The sequence below is a fragment of the Corvus kubaryi genome, unplaced genomic scaffold (genome assembly GCF_017639235.1).
Source record: "Corvus kubaryi isolate FWS band 111438036 unplaced genomic scaffold, C.kubaryi_AGA036_p1.0 68, whole genome shotgun sequence".
Lineage (NCBI taxonomy): Eukaryota > Metazoa > Chordata > Aves > Passeriformes > Corvidae > Corvus > Corvus kubaryi.
In genome coordinates this window covers 8,314,886-8,342,524 of record NW_024582056.1, presented here as the reverse complement: position 1 = coordinate 8,342,524, position 27,639 = coordinate 8,314,886, and the positions used below count along the sequence as shown (strand labels likewise).

Genomic DNA, 27,639 nt, shown 5'->3' with positions numbered 1-27,639 from the left:
AGTACTTGATCTGAGGCTATTCCAAAGCTGAGTATAGTGGAACAATCACTTTCTCTTCCCAGTTAGTTATACTGTGCTTAGTGCACCCAAGAAAACAGTCGACTGTTTGGCCAGCAGCTTACCTTTGGTCCACATCTTACCTTTGAAGATCCTCCCAAGTCCTCGGAAATCCATCTGGTCTGAACAGTTGAAGACCACTACATATTTTCCAAGGCACCGTCCCATATCTTTCACAGTTTCAGTTTTTCCAGTTCCTGCAGGTCCCACAGGTGCTCCACCCATGTTCATGCCCAGAGCTTGAGCCAAAGTGATGTAACATCTAAAAGGCAGCAATCAATAAGGCTGCAGCAGACACTTTTCTGTATAGTGCCAGGGGAGCTTACACAGGGTCTGATTTAAGGAAAAAAGGGAAGTGCTGAAATTATATTCCACTAATTAAAATTTAGATCAGTAAGGACAAAACCCCTTCACTCAGTCTCTGATGGAGGGAATATTAAGGTTCGTTTCATCATACATAAAGTGAAAGAACAGATAATCCTCAGTTATCAGCAACCTGAAAGATCAAAAGAAGGGAAGAAAGCAGATACAGAGATGCTGCTTAATCTTAGTTTGATTATCTTGGATACTGATCTATTTTATCTGGAGTAGTTTTGAAATATGTTATACTGTGGAGTGCAATAATGAAAGACACCTAACCTTTCCTTTCTCATCCATATTTAAAATTTGATCACACAGTGCATCCCGTTTCATAAATGAAACATCCATGTATAATGCAGCAAAACACCAACTAATAATTATATATAAAGATTAGCCTTAGAAATTTTTTGTATGGAATAGTTAAGGAAAAAATAAAAGCAAAAAAACCCTCAACAATGCAAACAAAAAAAAAGCAAACAAAGCCTTTATTTTGCCAATGATAGGTTATAAAGCATTCTTTGCACTGAGTTAGACAGGTAGATCTCTCTGTTAATAGGACTGCAATTCTTTCAACATCCTTTTAGATCAGAGATCTAAACACTAAACTATTGCAGTTGAATAAAATTGGTTTTTCTGTCTATTCTTCCTTAGCTCTTTCCATTAGCTTGTCTGTAAACACCTACTTTTGTCCTGTATCTCTACATATTTTATCTGTTGGATACATCTGATCCTCAGATATATTGGCTTCAATATGAAAGCCACGTACATCATGTATGTGGAGACCAGTGCAAGTATGTGGCAGAAAATAATTTGGAAATTATTCACATTATAGGACACAGAAACAAAAATACTGAAGCATTCCATATGAATTTACTGACTTTGACAAGACTGTGAAAGATAAACTCTGCAGAGATCAATTTTGCATCCAACAGGAATGACTGAATTGTTCTTGTAAAAGCCAAGGTTTGCCAGCAAAGAATAAAGGTAAAAAATTAGTCTTTTTCACCTGTCTGTAAGAGGTGTTATGACAAGTCTGTCAGTACAGCCCAAGAATTCGTTCTGGTACGTGAAGCTCACATCAGTGATCTTAATCACCATTTTATCAGAGTCTTCATTAAAATAAAATCGACATTGTTTCAGCCACTCAAAGTCCGTAGGGCTCTTGATATGCATGCAGCACTAAGAAGAGAGGGAAGACGAGGCTGCGGCATTCATGGTTAACATTTACTTTCACTTTTACATTATGGCATCTAAGTAGTAGGTGCAAAGGCAGCACTGCAAACATAGTGAAAGGCATAAAATAACAGCTAGTAACAAAAGAATAGTGGAGAACCTATCTGGATTTTTACCACAAAAATTGCTAATGTATTATTGCTCAATCGCATACTTAGGGAGAGGAACTTCTGGCTTTAGATGAGTGCGTCAAAATTCTAAGTACAAATGAACAGTCCCTAACCATTAAGAGTCATTGAGTTCAGTTTACCCTTAAAATTGCCATTCCTTTTAGTCATCTCTACCACTTTAGTTTTACATGAGTAGAAAGTATATAATGTGATATTTGATTTTATAAACTGCTATAATAATTGTATGAAACCACACGGGCATTGGAAAAAAAGATATTTCAAGGCAGTGTCATGGTGCTGATACTATCTAAGAAATTCAACAGAGCTGAGAATAAGTCAAAGTTGCTCTATCAAATATTAAAAGAGGATTTAAAAAAATCTCATTCAGTTTGTATCGAAAAATTACACTTTACATAAAATGATTATAACTAGAACCAAATGATTCTACAATGAAAAGATAAATGCCTGCCTATCAACAATGGGCTAAAACTCAATAGTTCTTTTCTTGAACAGCTTAATTTCAGAATTAGGTCCAGGGATTCCTATAGGTAAAGGGGTATGCTAGCTTTAAGTTTGATTAAGCTAAATGCTTTCATTTTCCTTTTTTTAACATCCTGTGTCAGCATGAGAAGGTGTAAAGTGAATAAAGAAATCCCTAAGTAATAATTAATTATGCTATTGAAACTAGAACAGAGAGGATACCAGCTTCAACCAGCTTCAAACTTTTTCCTGTATTAAAACTCTATATTCATTTTATCTACTTGTGGAAATTCATAATGCAGTCCAGAGAAAGGACAATTACTTGCAACAAAATTTATGAGGAAAAAGAAGTCCCTAACTGATCATGCAACAGAGGCATTTAACTTTAGTGGACCAACAGGAAACAAAATTCTGCTACTGCTTGGGGAGAGGAAAACTCACTGAATTATTTAAAAGGAACTTAAGACATGGTTGGAGCAACATCAGCATTTTTATAATGTTCCAGGACACATAATCATTACAGTCATGAAATTAAATGTTTATCTTATGAGGCAAAAGTTCATAGGTATCATAATATTTTCTTATCATTTCACATTGTTTTGTGCGGAAAACCCCTCATAACCCATTGTTAATTTTTTAATACTTACAAGACCATCAAAAATATCCCTCTGATGCACATGAATAGTGATTAATGTCTCATATTTAACTCGCTCTACTGGACTAAGGTCTTTTGTTGTCATATCTATCAACATGTTCAGAAGATCCAGGAAAAACTGGTTCGTCTTACGCATAACCTTTTTATCGTGCTTGGCAAGAGTCAAAGCTTCTTCTGAGTCTCTTGTCCAAATCATTTGGATCCCCAATAGCCCGACCTTAGGAAACATAGATGTATATGCTTCATAATCTTTTCTCTTTCACCTAAAATACATTCGCAGACACAGAAAAACTAAAGAAATGGTTCTCCTACTGTATGTGACACAGATCCATGCCGTAAATCAAATCTCTCCTGATGGGAGAGAGTTTTAAAACCCTTGCTAGGAGTTAGTTCGAGAGACAAACAGAGACTTTCAGCTTTCACTGCTGCTGCTAGATAGTTGTTTATTAAGTCTTATCAGAGAAACAGAGTCACTAGCATGACCCAGACACAGCACAGAGCAGAGAATGCCGGAGAAAGCCCAATTATCAAGATTTACACAGCCTTTTAAAGATAATTTAACCAATGGTTACTAAAAACGTATATTATTTTCACTTTCCTAACAATTATTCAGTAACACAGCCAGGAACTGCGGAATTTTTTGTCCAATCATCCCAAATTACTGCAGAATATGGAGTAGTAGAAGAAGAAGAAGGAGGTTTGGAGAACAGCAACAGTCCTCCATTTTGATGTCTTTTGCTCTTACCTCTTTACTACAAAGGGAAGCCTAAAACCTCTAAATTTTTCACCCTTTGACAATCTTACATAGTAGTCTATAACCTAATTCACACCATTGTATTTTCTAGTTCTTTTCTGATAGTAGGCAGTTTTTTCCAAGGTTGGAGGTTAAAACAGTGTAGTTCAGGGGGGTAAAAACCCTTCAAAACAGGCAAAGAAATATTCTCAGCACTCTGGGTTCCTACATATACGTATAAAATTACTTTTCATGCATTCATACAGCGGTCATTCAACCCAGGCATTTGTTTTGTGTGTCCCAACTCCATCCAAAAATGCATAGTTAAGTCTGTATTTCAGTCTTGTAGATACTGCCTACAGTGCCCTGCTTATACAACTGCTCAATATAATTTACAGTATATATAAAAAAATACTATGTGTAACAAATATACTTTATATAAATATTAACTAACCAGTGAATAATTAGTACTTCAATTTGGAATTTTTTTCTGGTAATTCACAAACTCTTTATTCCATCTGCAACAGCATTCACTTCACAAGTGAAGCTTCTACAAAGAAAATCATTTTCCCTCAACGCTACCCTCAGTTTCAAATCTTTAGCAATACATAGCATTATCCTGAATATATGAACAAACATACAATTTTACTACTTTTCCTCCACTAGTCAAGTATTAAGCTTGTAAAGAAATAGTGTTAACATCATTACGTTAATTTATTGCATTCAGCATCCTTTTTAAACAAGAGCTTTAGGGGAAGTTATCTTATTTTGGTTTCACCTATGTGAAGCGTAACTTAAAAGACTGAGATGATTCAAATGAAATTAAATGCCATTTTTGCATTTAACACTGGCTGCAACTTTGAATGCAAAGACAAGAAAAAAACCTGATACATATCTGTGAATAATTCTTCATTCATTTAACAATGATATTACCTGGGCTGGGTAAGTAGAAAGAAATTCAGTAATCTGGAAACTCGTTTCCTGGATGTCCATAGCTGCCTGGCGAATAACTCGATGCAGTGATTGCTGCGATTCCTTCAGGAGAGAACTGAGCCAAACTTCCACATTACCTTCAGCCATTACAGGTCTAGTCAGCTCTACAGTCTCACCCTCTCGTGAACTAATTGACAATATACGGTCATATATCTAATGAAAGCAAAAATATCTTGTGTTTATAGATATGTTATTTGTCTTTACAATGATTTGTATTTTTCTGCAATCACTCCATTAAACTGATTTAAGTAACTAATAAATTATATCAACTTGCTCAAGGAAATGTAAAGGCTACTAAATCATTACTTTGCTATGCAGAAAGGCTTTAAACAAAACACTGTCATGACCAAGGAGACAAAACCCATTATATTGACAATCCTTAATTTCACTAAAGTTTCAATGGCAAGCCTGTGCCATGTGCTCAAGGATGACCCTGCTTCATCAGGGAGGTTGGACCAGATGACCTGCTGTGGTCTCTTCCAACCTGACCCATTCTGTGATTCTGTGACAACATCCACTTTCCGGACACAATAAAGGAAACCTTCCCCCATCACTGGTGGGTAAATAGCCTACCAAAATTTACAGCATTAGAATCAAAAATAATGGAAACAGAAAAGTTAAGGAACATGGACAACCAAAGGAATTTCAAAAGCATGGGGAGGTAATTATTTTCTAAGAAAATGTATACGTAAGGAAAAAATTTTGCTATCTGTTCTTGTAAAAGGTATAAGAAAAGTGTTTTTCAAACATTGTGTCTGAAGGCATAGTAAGGACAACTCAGAAACAGGAGAGACAGTAGATATACTTTTTCTTACAATCAAAAAATGAATGGAAAAGTACAAATACAGTCAATGTAAAGACACAAGTTCATAAAGACTCAAAAGCTTATTTGAGCTGATGACAGAAAAAAGTTCAGTACATGGGTTGGGTTTATCTGAAATTTAAGCACTTGCGCAAATTTTTGGTTTGCTATTCTACGTGAAGTTTCACTATGACATAAATGAAGAGATGAAACTAAATCTTAAATGAAGAAAACCTACTCAGCATCAAATAGTTGGTGAACGTGGTAAAACAGTTGAATGCCTTGTGCAACCAAGTAGCACTCTAATTTAGCAAGTATCACACATTGCCAATGTGAGGGAACGTAACACTGAGGTGTGGGCAGCACATACCTGTTCATGGAACCTGACAGTTTTAATGTTGTCAAATATGTTCAGCAGATGTGCCTGTATATTGTGAGAATTTGATGCCTGGCCAAGAATTTCCAAGAGAGCAGGATCTGACACAAAGAAGAATCGTGGAAATAGCAGGCGCTTTTTCTCCAGGTACCTGCATTTTTTTAAAAATTTGTACAGAAGCCGGGAGGGGGTAGATGGTAAGTGATTTAGGTTAATTTATACATCCTTTCCTCTTTCAAAGCAGTATTTCTCACCGTTTATTATTCCAATTTTTATCTGTAGCAATGACAATTTTTATCCATCATACATTCATGTTAAGCATCTGCTTTAAAGCTACTCTCCTAGTATCAGAAATCTTTTCATGGAAAACTTTTATTATCTGCTATAATCTAAACACCAGTAAAAAGAAGAGAAACTAAACTGAAATAAAATGTTTTTACATGAACTCTTTCACTTGCTATTTACATCGCTCAATCTGAATTTCTCCCAGATCTGTGAAAGTGTGAATGGGACACAAATCTAGACTGTCTTCTGGATTGAAACTAGGCTAAAAACAGCTTTGTTTTCAACAGAAATAGACAGTGAGTGACAGCCACAAATTATCAGTGAATTGGTAGAAATTTCTTTGGAGGTGTTGTATTATCCTGCTAACTTGTTTGCCCTGTTCAACTGAATTCATAGTAGAATAAGAACATGATCTTTGCAAAGTTCATGGGACAGTACTTGAGCAATTGCTCTTTGCCTAGTTACAAAGTGCACAACCATCTGGCCGAGAATGTGGTCTCGTAGTAATCTTACCCTGTGAGCGATTTCTGACAGATTTCAAGCTGTTCCAGTAAATGTGGCAATAGCTGTCCCATTATTTCATCTCCAACACAGCACTGAACAACATTAGGTGTTTCATGAGCTCGGGTCATGATCCTTACCCAGGATTTATCAATGTTAGAGAAACGTTTTGCTTCCTGTTGAAACATAACAATGAATGTGGAATGGAAGAAATGGAGGCAGGAAGAGAGAAGAGGGAAAAGGCACCCGCTTGCAGGACCAGCACCTAGTAATCTCAACAGCAGTCTTCTCACTAGTAATCACGTGTCTTCTAGAAATTTTTCAGCTTAGAAAAACACATTTCTTTCTGCTTACACAATAGAGCATATTTTATACTTGGCTGTCAAGCCTGCTACATACTTCCTCTTACAGTAATTTTTGAAGAAAAAGACAGAAAACTCGTTATACTTGAATTGAGTGCTTCAAATATGAAGGGTTTTTTTCTAAAACTAAAGTTTGTTTTCAGTTTTAAAAGCCATGTAGGAAAGTTTAAGATAGGGATTCCTAGCTACTAGTATGCTAGTAGTAGGTACTACTAGGCTCAGTTACTACTAGGCACAATGTTGAAATACATATTTGTTAACAGCTTTGCAATCTAGAAATAAAAAGATCAAATAGATCACACAGTTTTATTATTCTTTGTCACAGCATACTTTCCATTGGCACCGCTTGCCTAATTTCCTAGCAAGACCAGTTTTGTTGAATACCAAAAGAAATTAAGTTTATGTTACTGCATCAATTATGACATCACAGTTAAGTTTTATTCTTAAAATGTTGATAAGCAAACTGAAAAACTGCATGTCTAGAAACCTTTGGAAGCTGCTTTGCTATGTCACCACCAATAAAAACGGCTTCTAAATAAATCCACAAGTTCTGCACAGTCAGCCAGTTCTCAATGATATCTGTTGTGTTGGAAAGATAGTGCAGCCATTTCTGAATCTGTGCCTTGAAGGGGGTATTGTATCTACAGTTTAAAAAAAAAAAAAAAAAAGACATTTCTTTATTTCAAGAAGAAAACAAGACTTTTGAAAAGCAGCTTATAAGTCACAGGATGAAGAATAATTTTTCTGCTTAAAATTTTTCAAGTGACAGTATAAAAACCTAAACTCAACTCAGCTAATTGGCAGCTCTGATCCAACAGAAGAGGAATGGGAACAGGATTTCAATTTCACTCTAAGCTAAAGTGGTTTCAAAAACAGACTTGAAAGCTGTAAACTCACAGAGTTCCTGAGCTCTCCCTAAACTCCTGCTTTTGAGCATCTGCCTGATGATCGGGTTCTGTGTTCCTTATTTTATCTGTGTCTTTTGGCATGTGAAACCAGACAAACTGAAGCTCGCTTTAACTGGGATTTTCAGCACCTTTGGCATGAGGCAATGGCCTATCACAGGGGCAGAGTAGCAGTGGCTGTAATGCCTGAGGCATGCCTGCCACAGCCAGGTAGTGTTCTCCCTTATGTCCCCATTTTAATTAATGAAAACTGTCCAGTTGTTTATTTGGGAAATCTGAGCTGCATCTACATGTTTTCAAAAGAACTTACGGGAGGGAGATACATTAAATACAGTAAGAACTAACCCATAAACAGTCCAAGGACAGGCAAGCTCTTAGGTTTTATCTAGATGTTTATTTACCTTCTCTTCTGTGACAGATTTGTTCACTAAAACAAAGCCTTTTGCTAATATTTTTATCTCTCCCCCCATTCCTTCTCTCCCGTTCCTGTTACCTGTTACTCATGAGAGAACCAAGAATCATCAAGCTGTCCTCCAGGGTAGCAATTGTTTCTGATGTGCTGTCACCTTTTAAAAGAAGTTCCCCACGAGTTTTAAAGTTTGTGAAGATAAACATTTTGTTATCCCATTCAGCTATCACTTGTTTTAACTTCTGCTCAATGTCTCTCTCTTTCACAGCACTTATGCAGATATCCTTTAAAGAAACAGGATGCCAAAACAAGCTATGAATGCTTCAAATCTCTGATATACAAATCTAGATCTTATTTCTTTAACAGTAGGTAACACTAGGCTCATGAGCAACTATTTAGTGAAAAGATCTACAGATATACAAACACCACAGCTAATAATCTGTAAACCACATCACAATTTAATCAACTCTGGGGGGAATAAAATAATAACATAGTGACTACTTTTCATATGTTTAATGTCACAAAGCAAGGCACCCCCACAAATTAACTGTTGGGCCAAATTGTGTGCTTTAAAAAAGAGAAGTTGACGCCACAATATATTTGGGTCATTATTTTATACAAAAACCTCAAGTGATAGTTCATTTCTCTGTCCTTTCTACAGAAATGTTTTGATTTCCTTCTTGCTACTGTTACTCCTATACTATACAAGCAGATTGTTTGATTTCATGTATCTACTTTTCTTCCTTCACAATACCTCTATTTCCTCTTTATATCTTAATAGCGGAGCTTCCATTATATTCCTCAGTTTGAATGTTTCACTCTCCACATCAAATCTGTGTTCAGTGAGATCTGTAATCTGTTTCCAGTGCCGAGGCATCATTGCTTTACTTGACATGTGCTCGAGCAATGGGCAACATTCACTGAAGTCCTCTATGGTCTTCATTAGGTCAAAAAAAGACTGCCATTCCTTTACAGCACGAGGGAGCTTACGGCACCTACGTTGAGATAAAGCAAGCTTTTTTGAAAAGTTCCAAATATTCTTTCTTTAAAGCCACAGTATATGGATTTAACAGCAGAACACATACCTCCCAAATTCAGGTTACCTCTAATTTAGAGCTTCTGTATGTGATTCTCCACATGAGAAAATCTGTTTCCAGTCTATTTCAATGACTGATAGCTGCATAGGCACCTACAGGCTCCCCTTAAGGAGTGTAGCTGCATAATTCTAATACACTCTACACAAGTGGTCTTCAAAACCAGTTGACACGCTTTACATCTTGATTTAATCTTTTGGTGAGGCTGATGCTACGGACTGCTCTGAGCTCTAGAAAAACCCTGTTCCTCAGGGTTTAATTCTTTAAATTGTTTGATTCCTGGTATGATGAATAGTTCAGCTTCTATGCGTGCAATATAACCCATTTTGCAGAAAAACTGTTCAGCAATTCACTAACTTCCCTTTGACATCTAGTGTAAATCTGTCTCTCATGAACAGCAATACTACAACAAAAAGGTGAAACTTCCCTTCACGGACAAAATAAATAACAATTTTAACATATATTCCAAGCTGATTAAAAGATAGCCAAGAATCTGTCTAAGGAATGCTCAACATTTAGAATCTAAATTTTTTTTTGATTTTATGACATTGGTAACTGTGGGTACAAAAATGCAGCTAGCAAGGATTTTCTTGCTATTTTCTAAGCCCGTGAGAGACTTTTCTCTCTCACAGAAGAGGTAGCAGAGTTATGTAAACAACCAAACACCTGCAGCCTTGGAAAGTCTTGTTTATGGTATAGTAGCAAAATATTTTGACAATGGATGTTTTAGGATTCTAGCCAATCACCCCCAAGGGGTGGCTGATCCTTGTCCAATTAGACTATGAAGAAAAAAGTCTATAAAAGAGTTTGTAAAATAAATAAATAAATAAATCTTGCTGCACAATTCCTGCCTGCTGGATCTTCTCCTCCCTATGGCTGCAGGACATAGTGATATACCCTAGGGTTGCAGTAATAGGTAATGGATATATTTTTCAACTTAAATTCACATTTTTCATGCCTCAATAAATAAATACATGCTCCCATATGACTATTGGTGTTAATCAATTATAATCATATTCAAGAAGTACTTTAGGCAGCTTTAACACAGCAGTAGTTTCTCACCTGTTCTGAAACTCCAGAAGTTCACTGTTAATTTTTTCAGTGTCTAATTCCGACCAAAGAATATCATAGTAGCCACTGATTGTATCAATGACACTGTTATATAGATTATAGAGTTTCTGCAACAGATTCAGTTGCTTCTTTATTTCAAGCAGTTGAGGATACTGAGTAACTGGCAAACCAAAAAGATTTTCTCCATCTGTACAAGTAATATATTTCCGAAAGAGATTATCACATCGATTCTAACAGAGAAAAAGAAAAAAATATTAAAAATATTAAATAACTAAATATTAAGTATCTGAAATTATTGTTAGAGTTATATTAAACTAAAATCTAGGAAATAATGGAAAGATATAGAGAGATAATAACAGCTTACCCTGTCAACAGTTTTGTCAACAATTTTCCTGAGAAAAGTAACTTTTATCTAGCTTGGAGGCACATCTTTAGAAGCTGACAGGAAAGTCATTTACTTCATGTGGCACGGTGACAACAATAAATGCTAAGATTACGCTTGAAAGAGGTGAAGCATGACACACAAAGCAAAAATGGTGGATACAGCAAATTCTACCTCTTCAAGTATGCTGTGCAAATTCTGTATTGAATATTGGAGTAAGAATTACTACCAATAAAGCAGCAAAGAAAAGCATAATTTAATTGTCAATTGCAATGTAACTCAGGGAACATAGCAGGAAGTCAAATGAATAGCAGTATGGGAAAAGGAAAAGCATTGAAAGTTGTCATTGCAGGAATAGATGTTAATCATGATACAAAGGCAGATTTCAACCAAAAAATAAACACAATAATGAACACAAGAACAGCCTATGCCAAATACACTAAACTTGTGGGAAGGTTCTCATCAGGGTATTTGTATCTAGTAATCATTACTCATTATCTATGCAGGCTTTCTGTTAACTCCTAAAAAATTTAGATTTAAACAGCATTCCTTGCAAATGCAAAGAAAAATTCCAACTTAGTTTTCACTAAGTTAAAACAGACTTTGCCAAATCAGTAACCCTATCTATCAATGAAAATTCAATCGACTTCTGAGATTCATTCTCAGACCCTTTAGGTGTTAGCTCACTTGTAATAAGTATTGAGTTATGTCTTAGAATTAACAGTACCTGGAATATAGTAAGCCTGTCACTGGCTTCCTGAGGTGTTAAGCCAACCACCATTGGTCCATTCTAAAAGAAAAAAAAAAAAAAAAATCCAACAAAGAGGTTAATTTAGAGAGTGAGAATAACCACAACTTATTTCTAATCAGCATTTTCTAAATGTTAACCTCAAACACTTTTGCAGCTTCCAGATCCCCTCCCCACATCAGATAACAACTGAACCAAGAGATGACAGTTAACCTACTGAACAAGTACTTTTTAAAAAGGACTAAAAGGAAAAAAAATCAAAACAAAACAAAAACCAAAGAAGGCAACTAATTGTCTTTTAATGCAGGAAATTTTCATTAAGCTGTAAAAGCTAGGCAATCATTAGCAATCATATCTCCTTTTTTGAGTAAAAGCATTACTTAAAAGATGATACAAGATTAGTTCAGCTTCATTTATTTATATTCTAATGAAAAAGGTTATAAGAGCCTAAGTCGCTTGTAATTTATCCAGCATCAGATGTGTTTCATAAACCTTAAATATCTCAGTTCTTAATTTTTAAGAACTGAATACCAGCATTACTCACTTCAGTCACATACAAAACATTTATCAAAGCCTGCCCTGCGCTGAAACTCAAACACCATCTTAACAAGAATAGACCTACTCAGCAGTAGAGGGCCATCCCATTAATTAGTCAAATCCAAAAATTTTTCCATGCCCCCACTGCTCCTTAAAAATTTCTCTAAAACAATAAAATAGAAACACCTGCCTGATCATAATCTGAATAGAACTGTGCGCAGTCTTCAGTAAAAGTCTTCACAGCACTAATGAGCTCTCCTCTGAATTTTGGCTGCAAAGCAATAAGCTCATTCTGCACTTCATTTGCACGGATTAGCAGTTTTTCCCAAGTGTAGTGCAAAGTGTCCACCTTCTCTGTCTCTTCCTTGGCAACAGGTAGATCGTATTTGTTCAACATAGCGTAGGATTCCTGCCAGAAAGTTGTACTAAGATTCATAAAGTGGCAACTTCAGTTGACATAAAATGGTAACTTCATATACATATATATGTATGCTAACATTTTAAATTTTTAAGAATGGAGAATGATTTGTTAGAAAAAGAAACTGTTGCCAGATTTTGACAACAGCCATTATCAAAATCTGGCAAACCAATACCAAACTGGAAGAAACATCAGATTTTTTTTTTCTCAGAGCGTTGATTTCCACTTGCAGGACCAACATATGAACAGTCCACATACTGAAAACTCGAAGTGAATTTTCACAAAAACAAAACTGAAATTCACTTTCTGTAAATTAGAGCAGAGTAGGGTAGCAATGAACCTATGGCATAGCAGTTTTATTTGAAAACTCTTGTATGAAGTGGAATTATTTCCATTCATGCTTTCCAGTTTGATCAAATCGCAAAAATGGAAACGTAGCTATCTGTCTACTACACCACTACGTGGAAAATATGTCAACCTCCCTTTAAAAAACCTGAAGCATCACTTCTTGTGCCTAGGGCCTCAAGGCTCCTGCTTGCAGGGTTGGAAGCTTATAATGAAGTTATGGGCAATCAGGAGTCATGAACATGTCTTAGAAAAAAGAATTCTACTGAAAAATCAATGGTGCATTTTGCCAAAATATAGCATTCTTAAATAAATACTCTGGTCAGGAATGCAGAGAAACAGTTACCATCTGTTTTTAATTCTGCCGTTTGTCAGATGTTCAGTAAACGCATTCTATCACATTACCTTCTTTAAGGAAGTCAGTTGCTTTTGTTTATTTTAACCTATGGTATAGATGATTAAAGCAATCAATCTCGTATAGTCTGCTTAACATTAGCTTTTTTACTACAGGCTTAGCTAAAATAAAAAAATTAAGAATCTCGTTCCTTTTCATACAGACTTCTTCCACAAAGTATGAAAAGATTTCTTGCATTAAATATCTGTATTCTTGTCTTTCTCTTACCTACATCATTCAATTTCTCCACTGCTCACTAAACCACCTCTCACCCCAGCAAGTTTACATTTGCTCAAATCAGAAATTCACGCAAAAAGGTTTACAGGAGCCCAATAGGTCTGTCACTCAACATTTAACACTCAACATTTAACACATATTAAATCATACATTTTCAAAGGTCACTATTAAGCTTTAACCCAGAAAATAACGGCTTTCTGAAACAGTACCCATACATGCAACATTGCCACTAGCTACCTCAATGGGCCCAATTTGAGAGTCAATAGAGATCTGCAGTTCTCTGATCTCTTTTAAAGCTGACATGGCTATTCTGATATCATCCAGGTCTGTGATGCTGCGATTTAACTTCTTGCCAGTTTCCTCTATAAAAGTCAAAATCACTTCCATCTGTGTTCTGTACTTCTTATTGCAATGACACCCCAGCAAAGTTATCCAGGCTTTGGTTTCTGATCTCAGTGCTAGCTTCAGATCAGCTAAAAATATGAAACAATTAATAGATATTAGATATTGTAGATATTTTTTAAGATACAATTTAATCTTTTTTATTACATGTGTTCTCTTCAGTGCCAGTTCTGTTTTTTCAGTCTAACCATTCACATACAGAGATGATGAAATCACATGGACACCTTGAAGTGGTTTATAAAATTGCTTGCAATTCACAATTGCTTTCCTCCTCTTCTTCTCAGAATTTATCATCTTTTCTACTGGAAAGATCATCTAAAAAGGTTGAACAATTAATAGATATTAGATATCATAGATATTTTTTAGGATATACCTAAAAAATAGAAAGATGAGGCTGGACTCCACACCTGTCATCTCAATCATTTTACCATTATACAAACTTCTGTCCTATACACCACTAATGTATTGGTTAATATTCTCATCTAATTCTAAAATCTTTTCAAAAATTAATCTTTAAAAAAATACTGTGGGAAGGAAATTAGAAGTCTAATTATGAAAGCTGAAGAAACAAAATTTGATCACAGCATCAGTGGAACAAAGTAACTTAAATAGAAGGGGATTCAGCTGTCTCACTGCATGCAGCCAGGCAAGGAAAAAAGTAACATAAACTTATCATCTTACTCCCGTGAAGCATGTACCCCTGGGAATCAGTGACAGAAGGATAGGCAAACATCTACCATCCACCCTGTAAGTGAGCAGAAGTATCCATGTGGGGTAATAAACTCCAGCTGAGCCTCACAGATATTCTTGTGTTAGTGTTTTGTTTGTATGCATTTACAGCCAAAACAGCAAGTAGTCCTTCTCTCTCCCTTTCTCCTTTCCATTTTAACTGGTTTAGCCATCCAAAACTAAGTCACATCTCTCCTTCCTACTGGAGTCAGAAAGTACATGTCTCTGGAGAGAAGCTGAACTCTACCAGTGTACAGTGCAATAGCTCCCACGCAGATGTATTCAGGCTCAGAATTGATTTTCAGGTCCAGGTCTTGAAAATGCAGAATTTCAGATTCAAATTCAGAGAGTAATGGGTTTCCCACCATCAATTTATCAATTGTTTCCTCCTTGTCCCTCTGCCATATATGGTGGTAACAACTAAAACTCTCCAAAGCTGTAAGAACCTCCTGAAAGACATTTACAAGTTCAAAGATTCTCAACATCACATATATAGGATACATATAACTTCTTAGCAGCTGTTCATTAGAGTACACTAAGAACTCCATAGTGGAGCAGGTTGAATCACCTCACTAGACAAAAGGCTGCTGGTTAATTTATGCTAAAACAAGTTCCATACTGATCACACATTGTGCCAGAATCTCTATATTAATCACATCCAATTTATCAGGTCAGTTTAAACATTTGCCAATTAGGTGAATCTTCAGTCAATAAAATCATTGGAATCAGTGGGAAGTAAAGTTCAAAACTAGGATACAGTACACTTGTCTTTCCCTGCTGTTTATTGGGCTAGAAACTGAAACCTGAGCTGCAGGGCCCAACATAACAAGAAAAATTCACTCTCAAATAATGAAGCTATGAGACAATTTTTTATTTTTAACATTAATTTCTACACTCAATTCAGGTCCCTTTAATTTGAATATCATTTAATGAGTGTGCAAGAGAATTATTTTTCTGGTTCTCAGGAGTTCAGAAAAATGGGAGAAGATTAAAGTTAAATCATCACTGCATCCATCAATTAAACAAGTAAATGAGAGATGACTGCTACGAGAGATAATCCACATCATGACCTCCTGTAAATATAGTATATGCAGACATTTAAAGCTGGCTAAATGATAAAAGTTTAAAATATTACAAAATATCAAGTACCAAAATACTATGATAACTATCCACCACTATTAACTACTCAGCACCAGCCTGGTAGTCATGCCTTAGTACCACTGAAGTTACAAGGCCTTGAGTCAAAGATTTTCATATGATAAGACTCTTAAAAGGTTGGACCAGCCCCAGAAGAAACTGATGCAGAGCTCCCTAAAGAAATAACAGTTCCACACCTACAGTTTACTCAAGAGAGCATAGAATTAAAACAAGGCAAAGAAGTTATGCACATCCTTTAAGCTAAATCCTAACCTACACTAGCAAATCCCAGGCAGCACTTTACAAACACCAATCTGACAGCCAGTTTTCTTCTAAAAACCTTCATAACCTCTTCATAATATGGCAGAAATCATGCTGGCTACATTAGCTACACACAACTCTACTACACCTAGAGTTTCTTACGATGTTTTAATTTATGCAATATTCAAAACCTCAAATTTTGGAACAGAGTACACTTAATCCATGTTACACTTTTAAAGCATATTTGCAAATTTTTAGCCGCATGCTTTCCATCCACCATCCTAAGTTTTTCGTTATTACATTTAATCACAGCTTTAAATGCCTACCCTTATTACCCAAGGATATTAAAAGTAATACATTAATATCCCTCGGATAGTTATATTAAATTAACATCTCAATTGTCTTACCCTTTTTGTAGAATTGATGGCACTACTGAGTAAAGATACTAATTTAATAATTTCTTTGTTCTCTGAAACGTTCTTGAAGTAGTTCTGGCTTTGCACTGGATCAGATGAACTGAGTGATGCTTCATCTGATACACTATCTATAAAAGAAGATTCAAATATAAAAGCAGGTTTAGGACAGACACACTGTTTAGGACAAGTAAATTCCTATAGACAAAAACGAATGACATTTTTTCAATAAGCGTGCATTTTAAAGTTAGGTGTTCTTATTAATTTAAAAGGCAACTAGAAGTCAAGGAGGCCAACATAAATTCATAAACATCTCCATTTTAGTAAAATTGCTCCATCTAAGTACCCTGTGGAATTTGGAACAAGTTCCACTCCAACCTTTCAAACAGAATCTTTCCTTTTCTCTCACCCCTCCACAAGGTTTCTCCTGTATACTTCACCTAAGTGATTTACTTATATATCCTCATTTACTCACTTATATGTCAGCACTGAGCATTTTTATTTTCTGAAATACCCCACAACTGACAATTTGAAATACAAATTAACATTAACTCTGAGAAGATGACCGTAGCCAGTCCCCAAAAAGGAGTAAAAGACAAAAAAAGTCCATCAGTTAGCAGATATCCACAAGTCTGACTTTACTATCATTTTTTATTTCATCTCTTGCAAGCAAAATTCTTAGTTTTGAAAGACTAATTTAACTTCTTAATCAGTTCAAGTATTACTGTCCTCCTTTTTAGGTGCATAAGAGAGAGATAACCTAAAAATGTATTCTTTAAGTATCTCAGGTACAATGTAGAACAATTAACTTGGCTTGATTTAAATCATTTTAGAGAAGAAAAACCCAGCAACCAAAGATACCATCTTAAATTTCCTTGAACTTCGATAAGTTAATATCTGATCACAAAACAGAATAAGGAAAATCCTTTTAGAAATTCTAGTCTATTCAATCTTCTACACAATCCTCTCTTCACCAATACTGTGATTTATATAGACATTTCTATTCAATACCAGATATTGTGTAAGTTCAACTTACCCTTCTTAAAGGGTAAGTGCAAGTTTTAAGATACCATTTGAACACGCCAAATTACAATCAACACCGGCAAATCGTGGAAGATTATTGTGTAGTAAAAGTGACTATAATTGTAACCAATATATGTGCTATAATCCAAAGCAGTGCAACTCTTCAAGAACAAAAAAATCCCCATACTCAAATCCACAGGACAAGTGGCAAACCTGGTTTCTAATGAGAAAGAGATTTCTTCTCTGAGGCAATTTAAAATCTATGAGGCAGTTCAAAATCTATCAAGTCTACTGGTTTTGATGTATTTTGTAATTAATATCTTCCAATACATTCTGTATAAATCACATTTACCTAACATTCAAATTTAGTGATGTCAGAGTTTATCATTACCATGGATGTTTTTCTTTCCAGTCTCTTTCATTTCATCGTCAGAATCACTTTCTCTGCTCCCACACCGCAACAAAACAACTCTTCTCTCGAACACTTTCTTCTGATGAGAGAGTAGCATTTATTTTTTATTTGCAGCAGTTTTGCACCATTAGTTCTAAAGAAGGCTGTTAAGACACCAACCTTGGATATTCTCTCCATACTCCACTGTTGAACTCCTTTCATTACTTTCACAATACTGTCTACAGCTTTATTAAGTGTCTGCTGTACCTCATCCAAAGAGGGTATCATGATGATATTAGGGATAGATAGGTTAATATTAGTCCTAATTACAGGATGAACACCTTTTTTCTGCTTAGAAGTACTGCGATTTTCTACATAAAAGACAAAAACAGAAGACAAAACCAAAAACTTTGTTCATATTTTTTTCAAGACATCAAGCTAGGCATTGTTTTGATATAAACAAATAAATCTATCTCCTAGTGTAGAGTATTGAGTGTAATTTCTGAAGGGAAAAAGAATTCCTGAGTAATTTATAAGACAGGCTGCTAAACTCTACAGCAGCACAAGGGAAAAGTAAATGCAAACCTATTCTTCTCCATGAAGCTCCTCTTCAACTTGTTCTGTGCAGCTAAACTCTGTTTGGCAGACAATTTTGTTACTGGCTGGTACTCCCAGTCAGCATATTAAATTAGGCACAGAACCTCCTTAGAGTCTCATAGTACTGTATGCCTTGTAAACTATAGAGAGCAAGGACAACTGCCCTTATTTTTTTTTCTTAAAGGCATGCAACAATAAAACACTTCAAAAGAGTGTTCCATGTATGCAAATATCTGAAGGCAACTAGTAAGAGAAAAAACACACCTCTATTTTTTTCATACAGTTTTATGTAAAAGCCAAGGTCAAACAGGCCAGGTTATCAAGTTATCAGTCTTAACTTGTCAAGTTAGTAATTGATAATTTATAACTTGAGTCATAACTTATCAAGTTATCAAGGTCTTATCAGAAACTTATCTATCAAGTCAGGCTCCAAATAAAATATTGGCTTCAGAACAGTACAGTGAGAGTCCTAAGAGAAACAGCATTGTAATGACACTTTCCTACTGTCACAAGAAAAAAATACCTTTGGAAATATACAATGTTTTCAACTGTAACTTAACAAGATAGCTTAATCAAAATCCCTTTGTTTTCCCCTCTTTTACACTTGTGACTTATTTATACAGTTATGGATATCACATTTACGTTTTTCTTTATATAGCCTAAGAGAGCAATGTAGTGCAGTGCAGCCACCTGAGAAGTTGATGGTGGAAGATGCATGAATGCGCTTGCGGATGGTCTCCAGGGTGTTTCGAGTGACTTTCAAAAGGGCATCAATGTTACGATTATTGAAGTAAGAAAGCAGTTCATTAGCTTCTTCCTCTAACTTTTCTAAATCCATTCTCTTTCTCTTTGCTGTAGGAGACAGGCCAGCCCACATCTCACTGGAATTTCGTGAGGAAGTCAAGCTTTTTGATCTTCTTTCCTCTTCTGTTGCTAAAACATCATAAATCTAGTTAGTCAAATTGACTTATAGGACTTGAAAATATAATGAAGCAACACCTCCACAGGTGTCTGAAATAACTTTAAAGAAGTGCAGAATTATTCATTTGTAACCTGCACCTCAGTGTAACATGCCTTTTATTCCTATCTGCTGTCTTATTCAGTGTGATTATCATCAAAATTTAGATATTATTGCTTATTCTCTTTCTCTAGGAAGTCCAGCAACTAACCAAGGCTACTATGTAGTTCTATGGCACTAATTTTCAACATGCAAATTGGATAAACAATATTGACCTATTTTGTAGATTATAAATGATTGTTAGATTATTCATTATCCAGGCAAATTCAAAGAAAAGCCTTTAGACATTAGGTATGCTTCTGTACTTCAATCAGCTAAGCTACAATGTCCCCCAACACAAATAATCAGCATGAAAAAGAAACAAACACCAAGCAATACAATGCAATGCAATCTTCTTACCTGTATTTTTGGCCCTTTTTTCACCACTGGGTACAATTGACTTCTCGTCTTCTTTACTGACCTGTTCCTCGGTGTCAAGTAACATGTCAATCAGATCATTAGCAGCAGCTTCCACCAGTGAGCTTTTTAAGTGTAAAGTCCGAGAACCTTTTATACAGAGCTCCTGTGTCAAACCAAAACAAAGGTATGCTCTTATTGTCACAATTCTCATGTCAACTTCACAGTCATAACAGCCTTTATTAACACAAATGTCAAGGCCTAAGATTTGTGAAAAACCAGATCTATATACAACATTAATTTGAAATTCGTTTGTTCCAAACTATTCAGTATTGACAAGACGTCACAAATGCCTTTCAGCGTTGCTTTGCCTTCTTTCTCAAATCACGTGATTCATCCATAGTTAAAGTTACGAATCAATGTTTATAAAGCCTAGTTCCACCAAAAGACTCCCAAAAGCAAGCACTTCTTAATTTTTCTTAACTTTCCAATGTAGATATGGGAGATTCAACACTTCTTTTAATCATTGCCATTTTACATTAATTGGCTATTCCATAATGAGTCTTAGCCAATCATATTTCCCATTTACTGCTAAATAGAAGATAAAACCTATACAAGTTGTATTTATTATTAGAATAAACACAAAAATTATCAACTGGAGAGAGAAGAAATCAAAGAATGAGATTAAATAGAATTCAGAGGTCTACTACAGTATTGTGCATCATTTTTCTCCAATACTTATAAAAAAAATCAATCATGTATGCTTCAGCTAACTATAATTTTTACCTATAATGGCCTTTTAATTTTTTTTCTTATTTGTTGTCTTATATTTCATTCAGCTTTAACAAACATGACTGCCTTTGTTTAATTAAAAATTATTGGAAATATTCAGCCATTTGCAAATTTTAGGACATAATCTTTGGCCTTCTTAATGATTCTGTTGAGTTGAGAGAGAAGGCAGATATGACTTGCAATATCACAGCAACCACTAAAGAAAGTACTCTGGGATTTTTCCACCGGTTAATTATTTTTGTTGCAGCAATTTCTTTAGAAACTTAAAGACACCTGTTAGATGACAGAAGTTATTTATACTCCCCTCTAATTAAGTATTACAATAAGCTTACAAACTGTTACTCTTTTCATTGCACCCATAACCGGGGTTCATATACCACTTACTCTGCTAACTCAAATCAACTGGCTGTTGTAATTGCTATGTGTGTATGTAACTGGTACGTAGCTGTTCAAGTTTTCAAGTTATCTTACAGTGCAGAGAGGTTTTCGTGCTCACTCTCACATATTTTTACCTTAGCAAACATACATTTTACTGCCTGCCCAATCAGGAAGGTTGCAGCAGGATGAACAAAAACAACTATGGATTGTGAAGCTTACAAACTACTATTCATTCCATATAATATTATTTTAAATTTTACTCTGTATTTAACAACAAGGTGAGCTGTTACAATGGCCAAAAGAGAAAAGGGCAAAAAGTAAAATACACTAAGGTAATCAAAACTTTCATTTGTAATATTTATTGCTGCAAGAGAAAAGGAATGGGGATTATCTACTTGATTTTTTACAGTCTTTATCAAACCAAAGTTTATTTAAGGAGAAAACACATTAGACATTATAACCTAAAACGCAAGAATACCTTACTATTACCTCAAAAAATTATTCTGATGTTCAATTTAATTATGACCGTAATCAGCTTTCTAACCAAAAATTTACATGTTTATGGTTAATTACCATCAACATAAAAGTATTTTGGTGGGGTGAAGAAAGGGGCTTTTCCCAGACCACCTTCACCCAAGTACTTCTGCATATATTTTACACATCCCATTACCAACTCAGGAGAGTTTGAGATACTCATTACATGATCCTTTCCATAGTATTTGCTCTCCACAGGCAACTGCTGGAGAATTCCCTTACTTAAACTGGAATAACGACAAAAAAAAAGATACTATCATAGAGGTAAAATTTTTGAGTGATATGAAAGCATAAAAAAAATATCATACGCTACCTGGCTTGACGTTAATAATGAATAGAAAAGAGCATCTCAGCTCAGATCCCTTTGCATTTACTATTTTTGTTCCTTTTTAAGGTCCCAGCCAAGCAAGTGGGGATTTCTGTGCATATCCCATACATGCTTCATAAATTCTGCATTCAGAATTTTTTTCTCATAAAAAAGAAAAATATCTCAACTCAAAGTCATCAATCTCTTTTTCATGAAACTTTTATTTACTAACCTTAGTCTTTTGAAGAAATTCCTCACAGCTCTGTGGTTCATCTTCTGGCAACATACAGAGTGGCACTCTATTCATTTCTTGAAGGACAGCATCAATACGAAATTCAACCAAGTCATTCACTCGGTCAAGCAATAACTCCAGCCCAGCTTTTGAAGAAAACAGAAGACTCAAGACAAGCTTAAAGTCTGAATCAATAGCCTTTTCAGAGTCCCATTTAAATTTTTACTTCAACAAACTATCATATTCAATTCATATGAATTTTACACCTTAACCAATTTACTTCAAACATCTAAACTTTTATGGCAAGCTTCACCACAAGAATCTTAATTACTTTTTGCATAACACATGCTTACCTAGCATATGCTATCTACGTGCTAAAAGATAACTATAATATTATATAACTATAATCTACTGTACAAATATATATCTTGCAGCTTATTATATAAAATATAATACATATTATAAATATATATAAGATTAACTTAAAGGATGCATATTTCAAATATGAAGACATTAATATTTAATTGAGGGCCAGCAATATTTCACCTTCTCCTATAGCTTGAACTAGTAACAACTTGGAGAACCTACTAGCAACATAAACTTTCAGAAAATAAAATCTCTATGCTTCAAACAAATGCTGGAAGCCAAACAATAGTTAACAGAAAGCAATCACTAGAATTTTCAAAGTTTAATAGCAATCTGGTCTCAATGCTGAAGCTGAAATAGCAGCAAGGTGCCTGTTCCAGACTCTTGTATTATTCAAAATTAAATTGAGTATAATGTCAGGCTACCATCCAAAATGCACTTTAATTTGCCATTTCAACCGAAGAAAATTTCCACTCTAACTACTTACACAATTTCAAGAAACAAAATCTGTTTTCTGTATTAATTAAGCTAAAGAAAAAAGAATTTGGTATCTTCAGAAAAAAAAACGCATCGCAGTGCAACCTTGTGATAATCTTTTGAAAAGACTACAAGCTCATCTGTTTTCTAAAGCTGTTGTCCAAGATGTGTGTACATTAGTTTTAAAGAGATTGATGTTTAAAAAAAAAAGCTTAATATGAAATGCTATTGAGCAATGACAGTGCCAACTGAGTCAGTGTATTATTCCCTGAGCAGTTGTTTGTACAATATAGAAACAAAAAAGTAGGACTAGGAAAAGTCTGAAACCTGGGATCTCTTTTAAAAAGTAGCTATCATTTGTTAAATTCAAAATACACTGGACTTTTTTGCACAGTACTTTATGTTTGGTGTAATCCCAACTGCCTAACATATACATTAGTAAAAATTTGGTGAAGATACAAGACAAAAAGAAGGTGGTGTTATAAAACAACTCTTTCATGAAATACAGGACAGGTGAAAATTCTCATATCTATTATGTATAAATCATTTAGGAGCAAATCATGTAAAGAATTGTAATCTCATAGTATAACTTGCATTTTTATAAAACAAATAACCACATGTTAATGGAAGGAAGCAAGTAACCTACCTAGTTTAGAAAAAACTGTATTAATATATTTCTCAATATTCAAGGATGTCCAGTTCAGTATCATTAGACCTGGCTGGATAGCATAATCTACATTTATTAATCGAGGAGCCATCAGTTGTTCAAAAGGGTGTTGAATTTTCAGTTTAATTCTTTTGTATTGTGCCAACATCACCTGAAATAACCAGAGAACAAAAACATTAGTTAATATACACTGATTTTAACCTCTTCATATACACATATTTATGTTCACTTAAACTAAGAAAATTCATCTGTGTGAACATTCCTGAAATTCTTAAGAAGTTACAATCAATTGCTTGGGAAAGGTTTTCATTATTTTTGGCAGAAGTTCACTATTTGTTGCTCTTTATATCTCTATATGTATTTGTTGCTCTTTGTGAAGTACTGCTTCACACAGAAAATAATCTTTCTTTGCACTGGTGCTGTGGTGGAGTTAATTTCTTTCTCAGTGGCTCACATGATGCCGTGTTTTAGATTTGTGACCACAACTGTGTTGCTAACACAATGATATTTTGGGTATTGCTAAACAGTGCTCATACAGCATTGAGTCCTTTTCTGCTTCTCCCACCACCCTGGTGGTGACTGGGGACACACAAGAAGCTGGGAAGGAAGGCAGCCAGGACCCCAACTGATTAATGGGATCTCATACCTATGACATCATGCTTAAAAATGAAAGCTGGAGGAAGAAGGAGGGAGGGGGACACTCAGAGCTATGGTGTTTGTCTTCCCAAGTAGCTGTGATACTGCCTTGTTTTCCCAGATTAATTCCTTATTTTATTTTCCTTGTGCATGCAGTTTTTATCTTCCCTATTAAATTGTCTTTATCTCAACTCACATGTGTTATATTTTAACCTTCAGATTCTCTCCCACATTCCAAGGAGGGGAGTAATGGAGCAACTGTGTGATGCTTGGCTGCCTACTGGGCTTAAACCACATGACAGAAAAATCTTGCAAATTTCAGTCTGTAAGTGAGAGTTAGAGAAGACAAAAAACCCAAGGAAAAAATACATCTAAATGAAATTTCCAGCAGTTCTAATAAGATCAGCCTTACCAGAACTTTAATATACTATTTTCTTTCTAATGCCTTCTTGACCCACTGATCTAGTCTCACACGTTTGGCAATAACATTTTGACTTAAAGTCATAAAGGCTTTATGATATATGATTTCCTTTTGTCATTTCAGAACCAGGCAGTCCTTTGAAGCTGTAGGTTTCTGTACACCTATCTTTGAATCCCCATCTTGAGTCATCAAGAATCTTCTCCATTCATAGGCAGATAAAATGATTCAAAGGATTTAAAAGATGAGAGAAAGGGAAGATTCAGCTTCTCTTTTTTAAACTATTCCACAGATATCTGTGTAAAACACCAGCACTGGAAAAAACAGCTGGTACTTGCTGCATGCTTTACACTTTTTAAAGGCAGACTACCTGTTCCTCCCTCTCAGTTATCCTCTCAAAACAAATGCTGTCCAATGTTGACTTCTTTATTGGATGAGAGATAAATTGCTTATCACTTAGAAAGCAAGCTACAGCACGAGGCGTCTTGTAAGCCTGCTTTCCTCCCCATCCTCATCTCTGTCCCAGACTCTGCAGACCTTCCCCAAACGCATGCATCTGCAAAGTAACTTCACAGAAAACATAAAGCCAAGAATTTTTTTTTTAAGTGCGTGAAGACAGTCATACAAATAAAAAAAATAGATTTGCAAATGTTTTCTTAGTGCATAATCATTGATCTTCATTTTTTTTCTTCTATACATATAGAACCCAGGCATCTTAATGTACAGTACACATACATAAAATGACTAAAGTAAACCCACGTGCAATTTGTTGACAATCTTCTTGTACCAGTCTCTCTGCTGTTGAATAACACTTGCAAATGGTGGAATTTCAAGGCACATGTGAGCCATGCAATGTGTTTCTCTGATTAAAGTTAGTATTTGAGGGTCAAAATTCACAAATAATTCTCCTGTTTCTGGATCTTTTACCAAGAGCGTCGCTCGAAGTCCTCTTTTAGTTAATTCAATCTGCAGGAAACGAAGTAATCATTCCTTATCAGACAAGCCACTGCAACAAAATACGTTGATTTGGATATAAATATCACTTTTGGCAGATACTAAAATAAAGTACTGCTGACAAAGATTGATATGGTATACGAATCCAAAACAAAAATTTAATAACACAATCTGTATGTACCCAAATGCTTAACAATCAAATTGCTATTCATTTGACAGATATTTTTCTATTGGGTCTTGGATGTTATAAGCTGTATTTCACATTCCAAAATCAAATCAGAGCCATAGATGTTCTTGCTTCAACCATCTTATATCTTAACCCTCATCTCCTTAGAACTTATTGCACATTCTGCAATAAGGCCACATACAACCACCTTGATGAATTTAAATATGCTTGGATAACCTCTTCATATATCTTTTGAATAAACTTATCCCTGTTTCTCCTTTCGCGTGTTTTCCAATAATAAAATATATACCACATTCCAATCTTAATGGTACTGCCAGCTATATCCAACCTCCAGGCAAATCTTTTAAAATACTAAAATTAATGTTTATTAGAGATTTTTTTTGTATTATTCTTAAAAGGAAAGCCTGATCACACAACTGATTTAACTGCCTTATTTAAATATTAGAAGACCATTTATTCTGTATGTGATTAGAAAGGAGAGCATTCCATAGACCACCACACATTGAAAATTTGGCTGACACGAAGAAGCAATCCTGCCTTAGGCAAAGTTTTCCTACATTAAAAACTTTGCTGTTATTCCTGTTTTCAAGTTGTCCTTTTGTTGACGTAATTTTATTGTTCTTTATTCACTCCTCAAATTTAATGTATTTCATTACACTGAGATGGAGCTTATTTCTAGGCAGTAGTTTCATAACCCATTGATGTCTTTCAGTGCAGTTTTTTTTAATGGAACACAGAGAAGATTTGCACCACCTTTCAACGTCTGAAATATAGTGGAGTATATTGCTTGCTTCAGCAGTATCATGTACTATCAAGACATTTTACACAGCATTTTTCAAGAAATCATCTAATCAAGTTTTGTCAATGACATTGTCATGCTCTATCCACTATTATCAGTCTTCAAAAAAAAAAGCACAACTGCCTTAAATAGAAGCTGATTTTTTTCTGTAAAGTTCAACAGAAAATCTGCACTAATTGTTGAGCTTCATACTCATTATTCCCACTATCAAGTCTTCCTCTCCCATTTATGTTTTCTTCTCATGCAGTTTTCATTGTTAAGGTAATAGAAACTGGTAATGGAAATGAGGGGTACTTTGAAGGCAAAAATCTTACACTGCCAGATAATTATAGTAGCTTTTACAGTTCCAGGTAATTTATTATTTTAATACGTCCAAGTTAACATCATTTGCTGTAGCAAAAAAAAAAAAAAAAAGGCCATAAATCTCACGTTATCAAAAAAAATAACGAGATTAATAAGACAGTAATCATCCAGTAACAAGTAGGAAAAAAAGGGGAAAAAATGTTCGGAAATCTCAGAAAGTGACAGTAAGTTTAACATATACATTGTACAGAAGAATAAAAAGTAGTAGGAGCTACAGCCCTACTGTGTTCCATTTGTATTCCCCACGGGACACTTGCCCCCCTCTCGTTTTTCTTTTCTTCAGGAGTAGAGCAGGAGCTCCACCTTGTGTCCTTGTGTTCTGTGACACTCATGTCCACACCTGTGTGCACTCTTCTTGCCTCGAGAGAAGAGATTACTAAGCAGAAGTCACATTTTTTTGCCGTACGTGGTAGACGAGTTCATGTATGTTAAAGTGGATATACTTTTCATGTATTTTCAAGGCATGTGTGTATGTTTCAAACTTGAAATTTTGTTCAAATCCACCTCCCTTTGTTCCAACCGAGTAAGTTTGGAGAGGGTTCAGTGAGTTTATACAGCCACCAAGTGTGATTTGACTCTGCTATAGCAGAAACCAGACAGGTTGTTTTAGTACAGATCAGAATCAGATCACAGATCGTTCACACCTCATAAAGGAAGGCACCGGTTCAGGGGAGA

General features: G+C 35.2%; 1 protein-coding gene across 2 annotated transcripts in view; it reads right to left on the bottom strand.

Moving 5' to 3' along the window:
• Nucleotides 1-27,639, bottom strand: part of DNAH5 (dynein axonemal heavy chain 5) — a 114,277-nt gene that overhangs the window by 64,277 nt on the left and 22,361 nt on the right. For both annotated transcript variants that reach the window (XM_042048834.1, XM_042048833.1), the window contains 22 exons: nucleotides 25,421-25,627; nucleotides 23,587-23,758; nucleotides 22,098-22,243; nucleotides 19,858-20,020; nucleotides 19,131-19,373; nucleotides 18,024-18,214; nucleotides 17,844-17,943; nucleotides 16,424-16,560; nucleotides 14,866-15,067; nucleotides 13,725-13,960; nucleotides 12,284-12,502; nucleotides 11,536-11,598; nucleotides 10,418-10,656; nucleotides 9,016-9,256; nucleotides 8,346-8,545; nucleotides 7,435-7,588; nucleotides 6,598-6,761; nucleotides 5,794-5,950; nucleotides 4,562-4,774; nucleotides 2,888-3,112; nucleotides 1,424-1,596; nucleotides 141-319 (listed from right to left, as the gene is read on the bottom strand). In XM_042048834.1, coding sequence (XP_041904768.1) covers nucleotides 141-319; nucleotides 1,424-1,596; nucleotides 2,888-3,112; nucleotides 4,562-4,774; nucleotides 5,794-5,950; nucleotides 6,598-6,761; nucleotides 7,435-7,588; nucleotides 8,346-8,545; nucleotides 9,016-9,256; nucleotides 10,418-10,656; nucleotides 11,536-11,598; nucleotides 12,284-12,502; nucleotides 13,725-13,960; nucleotides 14,866-15,067; nucleotides 16,424-16,560; nucleotides 17,844-17,943; nucleotides 18,024-18,214; nucleotides 19,131-19,373; nucleotides 19,858-20,020; nucleotides 22,098-22,243; nucleotides 23,587-23,758; nucleotides 25,421-25,627 — 4,024 coding nt within the window. The remainder of the gene's footprint in view (nucleotides 1-140; nucleotides 320-1,423; nucleotides 1,597-2,887; nucleotides 3,113-4,561; nucleotides 4,775-5,793; nucleotides 5,951-6,597; nucleotides 6,762-7,434; nucleotides 7,589-8,345; nucleotides 8,546-9,015; nucleotides 9,257-10,417; nucleotides 10,657-11,535; nucleotides 11,599-12,283; nucleotides 12,503-13,724; nucleotides 13,961-14,865; nucleotides 15,068-16,423; nucleotides 16,561-17,843; nucleotides 17,944-18,023; nucleotides 18,215-19,130; nucleotides 19,374-19,857; nucleotides 20,021-22,097; nucleotides 22,244-23,586; nucleotides 23,759-25,420; nucleotides 25,628-27,639) is intronic.